At 40.3% G+C, this 14,632-nt stretch overlaps 2 protein-coding genes across 2 annotated transcripts in view; one reads left to right on the top strand and one right to left on the bottom strand.

The window, feature by feature from the left end:
* LOC102377996 (olfactory receptor 1052-like) overlaps nt 1-6,918 on the bottom strand; it is a 13,209-nt gene extending 6,291 nt beyond the window's left edge. The window contains 1 exon segment of the mRNA XM_025213260.1: nt 6,865-6,918. Coding sequence (XP_025069045.1) covers nt 6,865-6,918 — 54 coding nt within the window.
* A 5,080-nt stretch (nt 6,919-11,998) lies between these two features.
* LOC112551587 (olfactory receptor 6B1-like) lies at nt 11,999-12,952 on the top strand. Its single transcript, XM_025213259.1, has one exon. It carries the CDS (start codon nt 11,999-12,001, stop codon nt 12,950-12,952), a length of 954 nt encoding a protein of 317 aa, XP_025069044.1.
* Nucleotides 12,953-14,632: the final 1,680 nt, after the last annotated feature.

Below are 14,632 nucleotides of genomic sequence, written 5' to 3'. Positions count from 1 at the left end.
TCTTTCCTGCCCAGGGCAGGGTGTCAGACTCAGATGATCTAATTGGTCCCTTCTGACCCTAACATATATGAAACTATGAACTAAGTAAACAAAACCATATTTTAAAATTCCTATTCTTTATATGTTCTAATGCAGAATATGAGATCACACACAAAATGGTGAGATTTCTGTAGCTCTCTAATTTTCAGTTGTGAAAACCAGAATTTTTTTGAAGGTCTGAGTGTAGTTAAAATAATAAAACAAAGCAAAAAATGATAGAAGGTTCAAACAAACAAAAAATCTCAGCAATAGCAAAACATTATTGGAAGAATAAATGGTTTTCTTTGATGAGAACTAACTAGCAGTGAGTTGTTAGCTTTAGCTATTTGTCTTTTGTTTTTCAATCCATGCTTTCAAGTTCCCTCACAACAGAGACTTGTTGGGATAAAGGACTACACTCTTCATGGTATTCAAAATTTCCATCTCTTCTGTTGAGTCTCTGCCACTAAGCAGAACAGAATTCAAAGCTAAAAAGAGACCAGAGAGAGCAAATGAAAGAATGAAAAAGGGAGTGTGACTCTATAGAGGTATACTATGGGGACTCACCTAGGAGGAGGGAATCCTTGTTTCTGGTGCCTGAACAAGGGAGTGCTTTGTGTTTTCCATGAAATGGTCATTGGAAAGAAAAAAAGACAGATCAGTCCTGACTGTTCAGTCTAAAACTGAAGAGACACCTACAGCACACTAATGGTTTAAATGCCAGAGTGGAACTGCATTCTTTTATGAGCTCCTAGATAAACAGATTTTGTCATCTAAGTTCCGGAAATGCCACTTCTGCCTAGGTGGTAACTATTTCTCTGGTGTGCATCCCTATGCACATGGATGGCTACCTATGTCCTAAGAAGTAGAATGACGCAGCACTGCAAAAGTGACACTTTTTCAACTGATCATGGACATAACCCAATCTAGGCGTCCAGAAAAAGAATGGAATGTCACCCTAAGCTTCAGCCTCATGACTTGGGTGGTTTGAGTGGTCTCTAGTGGAGTGTGAGTTTGAGCCCCTTCAGGAAGATAAGGCAATTTAGTATTGGTGCCCCATTTCATGGGCAAGTATGCTAAACACAAAGCTACTGATTAAAAGGAAGGTGGTACCAATACCACCTCCGGTTATATTTTAAACAAGATTGTGGACACCACTGGGTTTTGTGAGTTTTCTCTGTGTGTGTTCAATGTTTTCTGAGAGCACCCAGTAGATTAGACTTTGCTGGACTTCTCAGCAGAAGAACATATAACAACTTAATCCTGACTGGATTTAGGCATAACTGAACTGAAAACTGTACCTAGCCTAAAGCTGTCTGGACCTAACACAGAGGTTCAATTCTAGGCACTTGGGAAGCTTTAAATTCAAACATGAAAATGCCCCTAGGGTCCAGGCAAATACAGACTTGGGTAGCACCTAATGGAAGCTTTCATGGAAGTTCTCACGCTTGCACCTACATTGCACCTTAGTTCTAATCAAGGCACAAAAGCTCTTTTGTGGATCTGGCCCAGAGGACATAGGCTTGGAAGGAAACCTGGGATCATCAAGTCCAGCTAAATGTATTTTGGACACACCTATTATATATTCCCTGCCTCATGCTCAGCTTACACAAATTGATGACTAGTTCATACACCTTTCTGTTTCATATTCAGACACTACCCTTCCATTTCACAAGCTCTTTTAACTCCCTTGGTTTTAACCCCTCTCCCCAGTATAGTTGCAGAAAGCCTCCTATCACAATTATACTGTTTTACCCTAGGATAGACAAGCAAAATGTTTTAGACCATCCCCATGGTCATCCTGATTTCTTTGTGTCTCTTGCCATTTGAATTCATTTTTCTTTAAGATCGGTAGCCAAAATAGTATACATCCTTCCACATGAGGTCTTTCAAATACCTTATGTTACATTTTCATTCTAAAATATGTCACACACACACACACACACACACACACACACACATTAATATATCTATAAACGTATGTATATCCTTGTGTTAGTCTCGCTGAGGCTTCCACCCACTACACTAAAGAATAAAATAAAACTGCACTCACCGAACATCCATGTAGAAAACAATCAGTGATGTATGTCTCTTAGCAGAAAGAGAAGAAGAACAGATTTGGATGCTCTCACTGAAGTTTTACACTGTTTTACTTAAGGAAAGGGGATGCTGGTGTTAAAGGGCCTCTTTTAAGAGGGAAATAGAAGGAGCAACAGTAACAATTTGTAAACTCAGTGGTTGCTTAGTTTCTTTGTCTCTCTTCCTACCTCTTGCCCCTCACTTCCTTTCTCCCTATCTTTCTTTCTGTCTCAAAAAAAAAAAAAAGAACAAAAGAAGACATGCTGCTCTTTAACCTCAAAAAAACTAAAGACAATGGAGAATTATATTTTATATTATCCAATATAAGCATGCCTTTTATGGCACCTCCCCTTTGGAAACCAAGAGCCAATATGTTTCAAGCTCTAAGATTAAACATTGATTGATGAATAAATATTTTTTAGTGCCTCTGGGATAAAGGATCTCTTGTGTAATTAACTAACAGTGTTCTCCTCAGCAAAGGGCCAATTTACAAGCCAGAATATGAAATACATAGATTGATGTTTTGACTCACTTAAAAAAAATCATTTATCTGTAAATAATTGGCAGGTGATCTTTTTTTTTTAAAACCCCATGGTGTTTCACCACTTTCTCCAGTTTCCTAAAAGCAAGTGTTGATTGGTCAACTCCATTAACACATGCAGATCCTTGTTTGAAGATTTGATGAGACAAATAGTCAAAGTACTTCAAATTCAAATGTCTAGTACTGAACAAATGTGCAAGGCTCTCCCAGCTGCACTGATTTACAATGCCCTGTAATGCTGCATGGCTACATGTCTAATGAACAGGCATCCCAATATGCCTCTTGGCCATAATATCCTAGAGGCTTCTGGAGACAGATGAATGGCAGCAGCAGAGCTATACAGCTCCCTACCACTGGGTGACAGGTAATTTCCACAACAGAAGGGCTGGTCTTACACTTTTCCTTCACCACGAGAGCACACAAGTGACCTGATCCTTACCCTACAGGCTCGCATAAAGCAGAGCTGTGAGGTACTGGCTTTTACCTCCTGTTCACAGTGGAACATCTTGCCATACCTGGCCATGCTTTGTTTCAGCCTATCTGTTGGCTGGTGTGTTGTGGCCTGGAAGCAGGAGACATTTGAGGGAAGATTTCTCAGGCTGTTCTATGTTTCCTCTGTCAGGGAGCTACATTCCAGTGGGACAAGAACTAAGGGAAGGTGCCATTTTTGTAGCCACTTCCAGTCTATGACTATCTGTTTCAGGGCCAGAAAAATAAGCAGTGGCAGGTAAGTCTAGAGGATCGGAAACAATGAGCAGCAGCCCAAGAAATTCAGGATGCCTATGATAAGATGGGTGTGTCATCTATGACACAAAGCGCTAACATGAAGATGGCCATGAACATGGGTACTGGATGCCTATTTCCATTGGGAAGCTGGGATCTCATTTACCCTCTGCTGAAATGCCACCCAGGTTGTGATGGGGAATTGCTTACCCCCTCTCCCCCAACATATAGTATGATCTTCTGTTTAACACAGGATCCAGAGCTTCTTCACTTTAATTGTGATTAAAGTCCAACAGATGCATGTAACAGACAGCCTAGAACTCTCTGTTTCTTTAGGAAAGAAGCAGCCCAGCAAAGGAGCACTGCAGGGAAGGCAGGGCACAGCAGCTGCAGGCCACCATGGCAATGAGGAAATGAGGCTAATCAGCAACACCTGCAGACAGTCCAGACAGTCTGCTGACCAGAAGCGGGTAGGGCTCTGGGATGATATAATCCTAAGGTTTAGGATAGTGAGTTTGTTTCTCTTGCCAGCCACAAGCTGAAGAGCTCCTGGCTGCAGGGCTCCTGGTTTAAGTTAGTTTTACTCCAGCAGATTAGTTTAGGACTCTAGGAGTTGTATATGGAGGTCCCATTAGTGCCAAGGGGCAAGCGATTGTCTTGAGCCCTGCCCAGGAAGACTCAAGGCTCAAGCAACTATTGATCCCAGAGAGGAGCAAAGGGCAAAGCCTCCAAGCCAGAGAGGGACCTGGAGCCTGACATACAGTAGCCAGGGGCCCAGTGCCCAAAAGGGCCAAACCAGATTTTGTGCCTCAAAACCAGGTTGGATACAGCGGCCCCAGACTATAGAACTAGCTAGTCCACAAGACTTTCTGCCTTGAAACCATAGACCCTGGGATGCTGACACTCTTGAAGTATCATGAAATCCTCCTTTGGGGTGATTCTAGGAAACCTTCTACCCTGGAATTCTTAGTCCCCATGGCTGTGGGATTGTCCTCATGGCTAGCTGCCTACAGATTAGGAGACTGGATTCCCAGCCTCTCCAGAGAATACCATATAGTTGATTTCCATGGGAAAGAAGACCCTGAAAGCTTGCCACCTAGTGTGGATGCCTCAGATCTACAAAACATAGGTGACAGGACAACTGTATAGGAGGATTTCCGCAAAGAGAACTCCTTGGGTTCCCAGGACAGTCCACATAGCTTGGTTGCCCCAGAGATAAATTGAGCTTGAATAGAATGAGATCATTAACTCAAAGGAAGTCTACAGAATGGGGCTTTCTAATTGCTGTTGACCATGGAATGAGGACTTGTATTATTCCTTCTTCAGAATATGGAGTGCTTGGCTGAAGAGCTTGAGCGTCCATGGTACCTTGCCATGGGGTGGTCTGCAAGGGTGGGTGGTCCAAGGCCATCTATTCTGGAAGTCTGTCTCCTTTCATTCATGAACCACATAACTGTGGTTGTGGTTCATTGTAACACTGAGCCTGGAACGTCTGGGCCTCCTGGTCACGGTTAGTGTGTCTGCCTGACTGCTATGGAGTCACGTATCCTAAAGGCCAAGGATTCTTTGTGCTGGTCAATGTGCATAACAGGATTGCTCCTAAGCTGTGTATATGATCTCTGATAATGACACCATTAACACATACAGAAAACTTGGATCCCTGGCCATGGAGTAGTATGCATAGTTAGGTGCTTAGGAGCCATGTATCTTGTGGGTGTTTGGTCCCAGACCCTGGGACAGTATTCTAGTGGCTGAGACCTTCAGCTCCTGGAAGCCCTGGAAATCTGGCCATGCTACAGCCTGTATAGGTGCACAGTCCCAGTGACCTGGATCTTGAAAGACTTGTAAGCCCTTTCATGAGCTAGTCCACATTGAAAGCCTTCCCCAGAGCACTTACCCTAGACACATGTCTTCTATGCCTCTGGAACAAGCTACAATTGAAGCATCCTTGGAACCACAGACCTCGGAAATATATTATTGCATTTTATGGAATAAAATGGACCTGTATGTAAAGACCATAGAAACCTGTCCCAGTACAATCCAGACAGCTTCAGAGCCACTGGCTGCCAGTAGAATTTTATTCCAGACAACTGTTGTATCTGCACACATTTCTAGAAACAATTGAAACTTAAGAAAGTGAGAAAGAGCATCTTATAATTGTACCATTATTGTGAGCTACATGAGACAGAGCTATTGAATGCTGGCTTATAGGGTATTTTGTGTTCCTTTTTACCATGCAAACTAAACTATTCTACAAAGAAATGATAGGTTGTGGTTAGTTTTGCAATGCAGATTCTTTCAAGGGGAGCTTTTACAAACACAAAGGGGATTTTTTCTCTGGGTGAACCTCTGTAAAAAGAGTCAGTTTGGGTGTCAGAGTTTCTACAAATATTTGGTGCTAACATTTCTGGAAGAGGTGTTTTCCTGCATAATGTTTGTGGCAACCTCTCTTCTAGGATGAAAAAATATTGCTTAGGTAGGGTGGTTACATTAAGGCAGAGTGCATACACATCAGTGGCTTTTCCTGCAATGAGAAGCCAGTTTACAAGGCTCTGACTTTTTTTACAGTTAGAGAGAGCTGAACACTAATTAAATAAATATACATTGGTATTAAACAGTATTCAAAAGATACGTTTCATTGAGTTTGGGCGTATGCATGAGAGAAAGGGAATGTACATGAGAGAAGGAAATTTGCTGTCATTTGTTACTGCCATTTGCTTTGAATTTGCATTCAGTTTCTTGCATGTTTATTAAAACACATGGTTGTATTTCCGATCTTGCTTGTCACCTCTTACAAATTATTACTCAATGAGATAACTGATGTCATTAAAATAATTTAGAAACAATCAGTCTATGTTTGACTAGGCATCAAATGAATGTTGTATTAAATTGGTCCCATGAATAGCAATAAGCCAATACAAAAGGTGCATAGACCCCATACAGATGTCTTCTGGGTGCTTTGGCTGTTTATATTCTCTTCACACAAAATACTTTAATCACTCCCTAGGCTTAGCCCCATCAGAAATGGAAGCAGGGGAGGTGGTAACCTTCCATGATGAAGGATACAAATCTGAAGGGACCGCTGCGCTTTTTAAATAGAAGGGGAAGAGCACATTCCAAGCAAGACTGTAGTACCAGCTCAACTCTTCAGGGAGGGACAGGTGTATTTACTGGGTGCATCCAAAGTCAGAATTAGGAGAGATAAGAAGCTCTGGTGAGGAAGCAGAACCCTGGTTAAGAAATTGAAGCCAATCAAATGAAGTTTGCAGTATCCTGTGGTTACTGGTAGGTGCTAGCTCGGTAATTGCATTATTGTACCATCTTCCAGAGAGGGGAAGGGAATTTCTTTGTGCATATTAGCAATTTTCAGTCTCATATCCCCATTCAATGGTGTGTACAGAAAACTGAACAGTGGTTAGGGTGTTGGGCAGTGTCCTGTCTCTCTCTCCTTATACTTGCTCTTCTGCTTCCACTGACAGTCTCTTGAATTAACTTACACTTACCATCCTTTCCCTAATATTAATGAAGAGGCTGTCTTTTCCTTTTTGTGTTTGCATAGTGCCTTGACCAGTTAATTTCCTATAATTAAAGCTTTAATGATCAATAATAATAACAATAGTGGCTCTACTAGTATATGTTAAAAGAAAACTGATCAAACTGTACATTCACAGGGCTTAGCAGGTCATGTTTTGGCTCGCAGAAATTCACTCATAAAGTCTAATTTTCTGTTGGGGAAGGAAGCTTAGGATGTCCTAAACAATTTTTTTTTTGTATGGAAAGTGTGTTTACAGATCAAAAAGGCACTGGCAAGTTTTGTGAATCTCAGACCTCTGCGTGTCAGAATCCATATTGAGATCTGGCAAGCACTGTCCTAGCAGTATTAGCTCTTTGGAGCAATTTGGGATTGGGAAATCAAGATATTATCTCTCAGTCAGATTCAGTAGGTGCTTTAGACAGATCTGAGATGTCTTACTGATTTACAGCAGACAAGGTTCTTTGGGTGAATCAGATATCTTTTATTAGACCAACTTAAATAGTTGGGGAAAAAAATAAGACGCTTTCGGGTTTAAAAACCCTTCATCAGGATTTTTGCTCACTGATTTTCTGGTTCCTGTCTGCAGAGATATGCCCAGGGAATATCCCAGGAAGAGATTTCCCAGGTCTGTTATTACACTTCCATGCCTTGACTCAGGTCACACATTGTGGATTCCAGGGGGCCATGTATCTGAAAGCAAGGAATCAGGGATTGCCCTGTTTTCAGTTGTTCTGCAAGACTGGGCCCCTGAAACCCTGGGTGCAGCGGAGATCTGACCTAACAGGATGACAGGCAATGTCTGCATCACCCACTGAAGCAGATCACCTGTGCCAGAACACATCATGGGACAGCTGAGCCACTTAATTTGGAGACATCTTTTTACAGCATTAGTGTCATCTGCAAATTTGCTAAAATGTGTACTCTGACCCATTGTCCATATCATTAACAATGGTGTTAAATGCTGCTGGACCCAGAAAGGACCACGGGGATCTCTACTTGTTACCTCCTGCCAAATAGACTTTAAGCCTTTGATGACTACTTGTTGAGTACAATGATCTAACTGTGTATTCAGTTTACAGTATTTTTGTGTATTTCCTTAGCCTGTTACCAAGAATGTCATGGATGAGTGTCAAAAGCCTTGCTGATGTCAAGGTATAGCACATCCAATGTTCCTGCCCCCATACACAGAGTCTGTCACCTTATCATAGAAGGAATCAGGTTGTGCAGGTGTGACTTGCTTTTGGAGAATCCATGCTGTTTCCTACTGATCACCTTGTTCTCCTCCAGGTGCTTCACGATAGATTCCTTGAGGATCTGATTCATGACCTTCCCAAGTATTTAGGTCAGACTAACTGGTCTGTAATTCCCCAGATCCTCCTTCTTACCTTTCTTAAAGATGGGAAAATATACTAACAGTCTTTAGTCCCCCTTTTCCAATAATCTAAAAATGAGTAATGCCCGTTTTCAGTCATCTAGGACCTCACCTGACTTCCAGAAGTTCTCAAAGAGGATAACCAATGACTACAAAATTACCTTAGCCAATTCCTTCAGAACACTAGGATGTATCCCACCCTGACCTTGCTGACCTGAAGACTTGGAAAGGGGCTTTTAACACTGTGGTGGCTTCCAAGACATATTACAAGTTGATGACTTTCCTTGCCACAGGATTTAGACTGATTGTACATTAGATCACATTCTTCAAGCAATAAGAATTCGAATTTCTCCAGGAATGAAGGTTTAGGCCCTAAAGCCTTACTGAATTGAAGAATACAGGGTGTGTCTACATATCACCATACATTGATATTTTGTTAGTGAACTGTGTTTTAATATTTGCTATGATGAAGTAGTAAAACATGACACAGTGACCACCCGTACTGCGGCGTATGGGTGGCTAATGCAAAGATTCACTGGCTATATCACTGTGCTGGCACATTATAGTCGGGGAGCGCACCACTATACTGATGTAGCTGATGATCACACGTAGACACGTGTGATTGTTGTGTTGCCAATGTGTGTCACTATGTCACCATAGGGTGACATGTAGATGCACCCACTGTTAAACACTTGAGTATAAACTGATCTTTGGACCTTTATTTCTATCTCTATTCAGTAAAGAATTTAAGAATAAACTTACTTTTATAATATTAAATAGAAGATTCCTGTCTGAGCTACCAGCATAGAAAATCTAATGCTTTTTGTGACCAGAGGTAACTGACTTAGGCAAACTGGAGCTAACCTACCGCTTAACTTTATAGGCTAACTGATCATCACCACATGCATGTGAGTTTATTGCTGAAGTAAGAGAGAGAGGGGTTTGAATATGCAAAAAATATAAAATGATATTATTGTTCAAATCTGCTGAGTCCATAGTTCCTAAAGCAACCGTTCCTGACACTTAGGGAAAAAAAAAACAACAATTTGCTTTCGGGATAGATGTTGTCATCTCTTTGTTACTCATTTCCCTTTTAAAATTAGAAGTTTGATGTTATTAACTTATTTTTTCTGTTACTTCTTTAAGGAGTGGCATTAACTTTTCTTTCATGTTGACCACAACTGGCACTAACAGAATTGCCAAGGGAGTACTCATCTTCTATGAAGAACAGGCACTGAATCAGGAGAGAGATTCATCTTTTAATAAAGTCACAGGCACAATGAATAAACCAAAGGAGCAGAATGAGGGCATCCTAACAAGAGTGAACAAGTCTCTTTATAAACAGAGGAAGAATAGATGGGCAGCAGAACTTGTATTCTAGCCTCTGAAAAACTTGGTGAAATTCACATTGGATATTCCAGGTTCCGGGAGATACAGTCATTTGATAGGTAAAGGGGAAAAAAAAAAGAAAAGGAACCCATTATTTTACTCGGTCTATGCACCCCCATTAATCCAACATATAGTTTGTGAAACATTAAATGGCACAAAATGATTAGTAAAATCAGTATATTAAATATACACTTTTCATAGTGCTAAATGCAAGGTATACAAAGAATTCACAAGCACAAGAGCAGGTAACTCATAATTGCATTAGATGTGAAACTTTAAATGCATATAAAATTGTTAGAGTTGATAATTAAATCTTCAAGATAAATATTAACTGAATATCTATCCATACTCTATATATTGCCTACTTAGTTTTTTCAATATGCACATATATGTATTTTGGCAGGAGTTTTTAAAGTTCAGTGGTAAAAAAGCTCAATTCCTTTATCCCCTTTAGGAAAAATAGGGTCTTTATTCTTGAGAAATACTTTCAACCTCTTTTTCAGTGCACATATAAAACCTGCCAAGTTTATGTCTTCAACATAAGAAACCAGCATCCAGTTTTTAAAACAAAATATGGTACTTTGGAGCCAAGGTCCCTTTCCAGATTAGAAAAAAAATGGGTCAGCATGAATTGAACAGGTGCAGACTTCACTTTTAGGGGACTGGTACTGTGTTAATGTCTGGGGGGAAAAAAAAATAACTCTGTATAATGCAACGTGTAATGAGCTCAATCAAACACCACTAATATCAACAGGACTTTTGCAGTTCATTTAATTAGGAGATCAGATTTATTGCCATTCCTTGAAAATACTTTTTTATAGAGACAGTATAATACGCATGAATTGTTCTCTTGAATGTACTGATACTGTTGTTGGTATTCTGGAACTATTTAACCCATAAATGCAGTGTTACTTATTTTCATTTTAGTTATCATGTTAGAAAAGGGATTTTAACAGTGTTTGCAGGACTGAGACCATAAAATCAAAGTTCAATTAAGTTTTAATGACAGAGGAACAAGCTAGTAAAAAGCTTCTTTGACCAAAGCAGTATTTACATTTCTTTCTCAGAGCTAAATTTTGACACCCTTGCTATGACTGGATTGTACCACAGATGCTTTCACTAAGTTCATTTACATTACTCAAAGGATAGAAGAATGCAGTGCTGGGATAGATAAAGCCTCTTAATACAGCCTCGGATGTAACTGATTTGAGTCATGTTCTGGACTTTTCCAGCTGAGGAATCAGAGATAACTGGATGGGATGCCAACTCCCTTATCTTCTACTGGCTAAGAAAATTGGCAGAAATTCACCCTGGTAATGCAACAGATTGCTAGGCTTAGGTGGATCTTTGACCTTTTCTGACTCAGGGTGGCTTATCAAAGAAGGTTTCAAAATCTGTCCCATGGTGAGTAAAAACAGCAATATATTATCCCATAGCACTTAAACATTTTAAAAGTCAAGGGATGGCATGATAATTTTTGATAGCACTACAAAGTATAAGCAGCTTTCCCAAATTAGAAAGACAAATTCTCAAAACTAGATTTTTCAAAGGTATTTTAAAATACCTAAAGATTCAGAAAAGTACAGTGTGAGATTTCAGAAATGTTCATATACTTTAGGTGGCTAACTCCCTGTTGATTTGAACTAGAATTAAGTAAATTAATGCACCTTTGAAATGTCCTATTAATCATATAACTATGTGTCTTTAAGTATAATGTCCACATTATCAATAATTTTGTGTATTTATTAACTATTTCTTGATACAGATGAGAAAAAGAGAGAGAAGTCTTGAATCTTAGGCAAAATAGTAGTTAGCAGTTTAAATGCTAGTATTGTTTAGTACGCATAAAAAGTTGGGTAGGGTATCTGGGGCCCTTTTCCCCCCTGGAATAGGGTACCTGAAGCCAGAGCGCTTTCTGTCTGGGATGACTGGAGAGCGTGGGCTACTATGATTTATTTATGTATTTATTTATTTGTTCATTTATTTATTGTGGCACAAAGAATACCTTATGTCACAAGGAAGCTACCTGGCCAGATCACAACCTTACTGAGGATATTCAGTGTGTTGGTGGTCTTGGGTATCCAGACCTGAATCAGAAAATGTGTCTAAGTATCAAAAACTACCCTTACATAGATGTCCATAAGGGAAATAAAATTCTATTAATGCAAAAGCTTAAATCCTAAAGAATTACTTTAAAATTATGAATATCTATCTATCTATCTATGTGTGTGTGTTTTCAAAATGTATGAAAATTAATAACACTGAATTAAAATTAGAGTTTTAACTTTAAGTCTTAAAAATTACATTTTGCAGTCTGTGTGTTTCTCCTTGGATATCTTCCATGGCAAGCCTAGAACAGGGGAATCAAACATCCATCATGAAATTCATCCTTCTGGGATTTGGGAATCTCCATGAACTTCCAATTTTTTTTTTCTTGCTGTCTGTAACAATCTATATTGCAACCATGGCTGGAAATTTCCTCATTATTGTGTTAGTTGTGACTGATCAGCACCTTCACACACCCATGTACTTCTTTCTGGGGAACCTATCCTTCCTGGAGACCTGCTACACATCCACCCTCCTGCCAAGGATGTTGGCCACTTTCCTGACAGGTGACAGAACCATTTCTGTTACTGGCTGCCTTACACAATTTTATTTTTTTGGTTTTCTGGTGACCTCTGAATGCCTCCTCTTGTCATCAATGTCTTTTGATAGGTATTTAGCCATATGCAAACCACTGCATTATGCAACTCTAATGAATCACAAGTTGTGCATAATACTAGCAGCTGGCTCTTGGATAACTGCACTTCTGGTTAGCGCCATTATCACCCTTTTCATGGCACAATCAATTTTCTGTGGACCTAATGAAATTAATCATTTTTTTTGTGACTTCACTCCAGTTATAAAGCTCTCCTGCAGTGACACTTACTTGGTAGAATTTGTAACTACCCTCCTGGCCTCTCTATGCACATTTCCTTCCTCCCTATTAACCCTGATGTCATATGCTTACATCATCACCACTATCCTGGGAATTCCTTCAACCACTGGGAAGAAAAAGGCATTTTCCACCTGCTCCTCTCACCTTATTGTCGTGACAATTTACTATGGGACCTTAATGGTTGTATACATTTTACCTAGAAATGACAAACTAAATAACTTGAACAAAGTTCTCTCTCTCTTCTACACTGTGCTGACTCCCCTGGCCAATCCCCTTATCTACAGCCTGCGGAACAAAGAAGTTAAGGGAGCCTTGAAAAAGACTGTCATTAAGCCTTTGGCTTTCACAGGAACTTGAGGAATGTAAGCATCCAGCTTCCACTGGATATCAAAGGAAGTTGGGTAGCTAACCCTCTTAGGCTCCTTGAAATTTGGCCTTGAGTATTTCACTTTTACAAACATTCAAGCTCATAGATTTAAAGACTGTGACCATCAAAATATTGTCATCCTCAAACATGAAAAATCATGAATCGGCACTTTGAAATCATGAGACAATGACAAAGACTATGATAGCTCTTTGTTTTCCTTCTGGTTTTGGACCCTTTAGGATGCACTCATTTTATTTTTCCAACATTTTCTTGACCAGGAGACAATTGATTACATTTTCCTTTTTGCTTTAATGAAATCCAGGAGTTTTCTTTGATCAATGCCTTCATGATGCGTGATAAAGTTAAAGCATTAAATAGAGGGGAGAAATTTTAAGTATAAAAATAGAGACATAAGGTGATATAGAGACCAATGAGAGAAAGAGAAAATGTATGCAAAGCAGTGAAGAGACTACAGAAGCCCTAGATGCATGACAAATTAGTATTACTTTAAATTGCACCATTTGTGTACATTAGGATCTAGGAGAAAGTGAGTTCCTCTTATTTCTGGGGACTTGCCACCAAAGGTTCTGTAACGGTACTTCATCACCAGGTGGTTACGGAGCAAGTTTTGATTATACAAATATTTACTCCTGAATAACTGCGGAAATCTGACATTTACATCACTGTAAATTATACCAGTATGTATGCACAGTTTATTAGTATTTTAATTATTGTTAGTGTTGTTATTTGCATTTATTCAATAGGACCATTGTCCCACTATACTATAGAAACACCAGGTAGAGAATCCTTGTCTCGATGCTTTGGTACCAGCTTAGACAGGGATCATATTGAAAGATGTTTTCTTTAAGTTCCTTTTTAATGCCTTTTGAAACATTTTCCTTTCCCTCTGCTCTCTCTAGTTCAGTGACCAACCCAGATCCCAAAGTTTAAGGTTACAAGGGACCCTTTAGTCATCTACCATCTAGCACAGGGTGGCAAAAGCCTGCAGCAAGCTGGACTTCAGAAGGGCGGATTTCATTGAGCTAAGGACACTAGTTGGTGGGGGGGGCACTGAGGTACCGGAGGGGTGGGGAGTTGGGAGTCCAAGAAGAGTTCCAGGAGACGATCCTCCAAGCCCAAAGGGTTGCAATCCCAGCACGGATCAAAGGGGACAAGAATGCCCAAAAGCCCCATGGCTCACCAAAAGCATCCAGGAATGTCTCAAAGCTAAATAGGAGGTGTACACCCAATGGAAGGTGGGGGGAGGATATCACCAGGGAGGACTATACCTCCATTGCTCAGTATTGTAAGGGGGCTGTTAAGAAGGCTGAGGAGGAGATGGAACTGGGACTAGCAACCCAGATCAAGGATAACAAGAAGTCCTTTTTTAAGGGCCTCTGCAGGACATGCTTGGAAATCTGGTGGTTTAACAGTTTCTTTGCCTCCATTTTTCTGAGCAGGGGTTAGGTCATCCCCCGCACCAGGATCCCCATTACTCCAAGGGGAGGCACAGCCAGGCCCAGGGTCAGAGACGACCTAGTCAGGGAACTTCTGGTGGGACTGGACATGTTCAAATCAGCAGGTCCAGATGATCTGCACCCCAGAGTGCTTAGGGAATTAGCAGAGGGCATTGCAGGACCCCTGGCAGAGCTTTAGGAGCACTCGTGGTG

The sequence above is a fragment of the Alligator sinensis genome, unplaced genomic scaffold (assembly GCF_000455745.1).
Source record: "Alligator sinensis unplaced genomic scaffold, ASM45574v1 scaffold174_1, whole genome shotgun sequence".
Taxonomy (NCBI): Eukaryota; Metazoa; Chordata; order Crocodylia; family Alligatoridae; genus Alligator; species Alligator sinensis.
The sequence above is the reverse complement of the archived record's forward strand: the minus strand, read 5'-3'. Positions and strand labels throughout refer to the sequence as shown.

Excerpts from the sequence above, each read along its gene's own strand:
- LOC112551587 (XM_025213259.1), top strand. The coding sequence starts at position 11,999 with ATGGCAAGCCTAGAACAGGGGAATCAAACATCCATCATGAAATTCATC.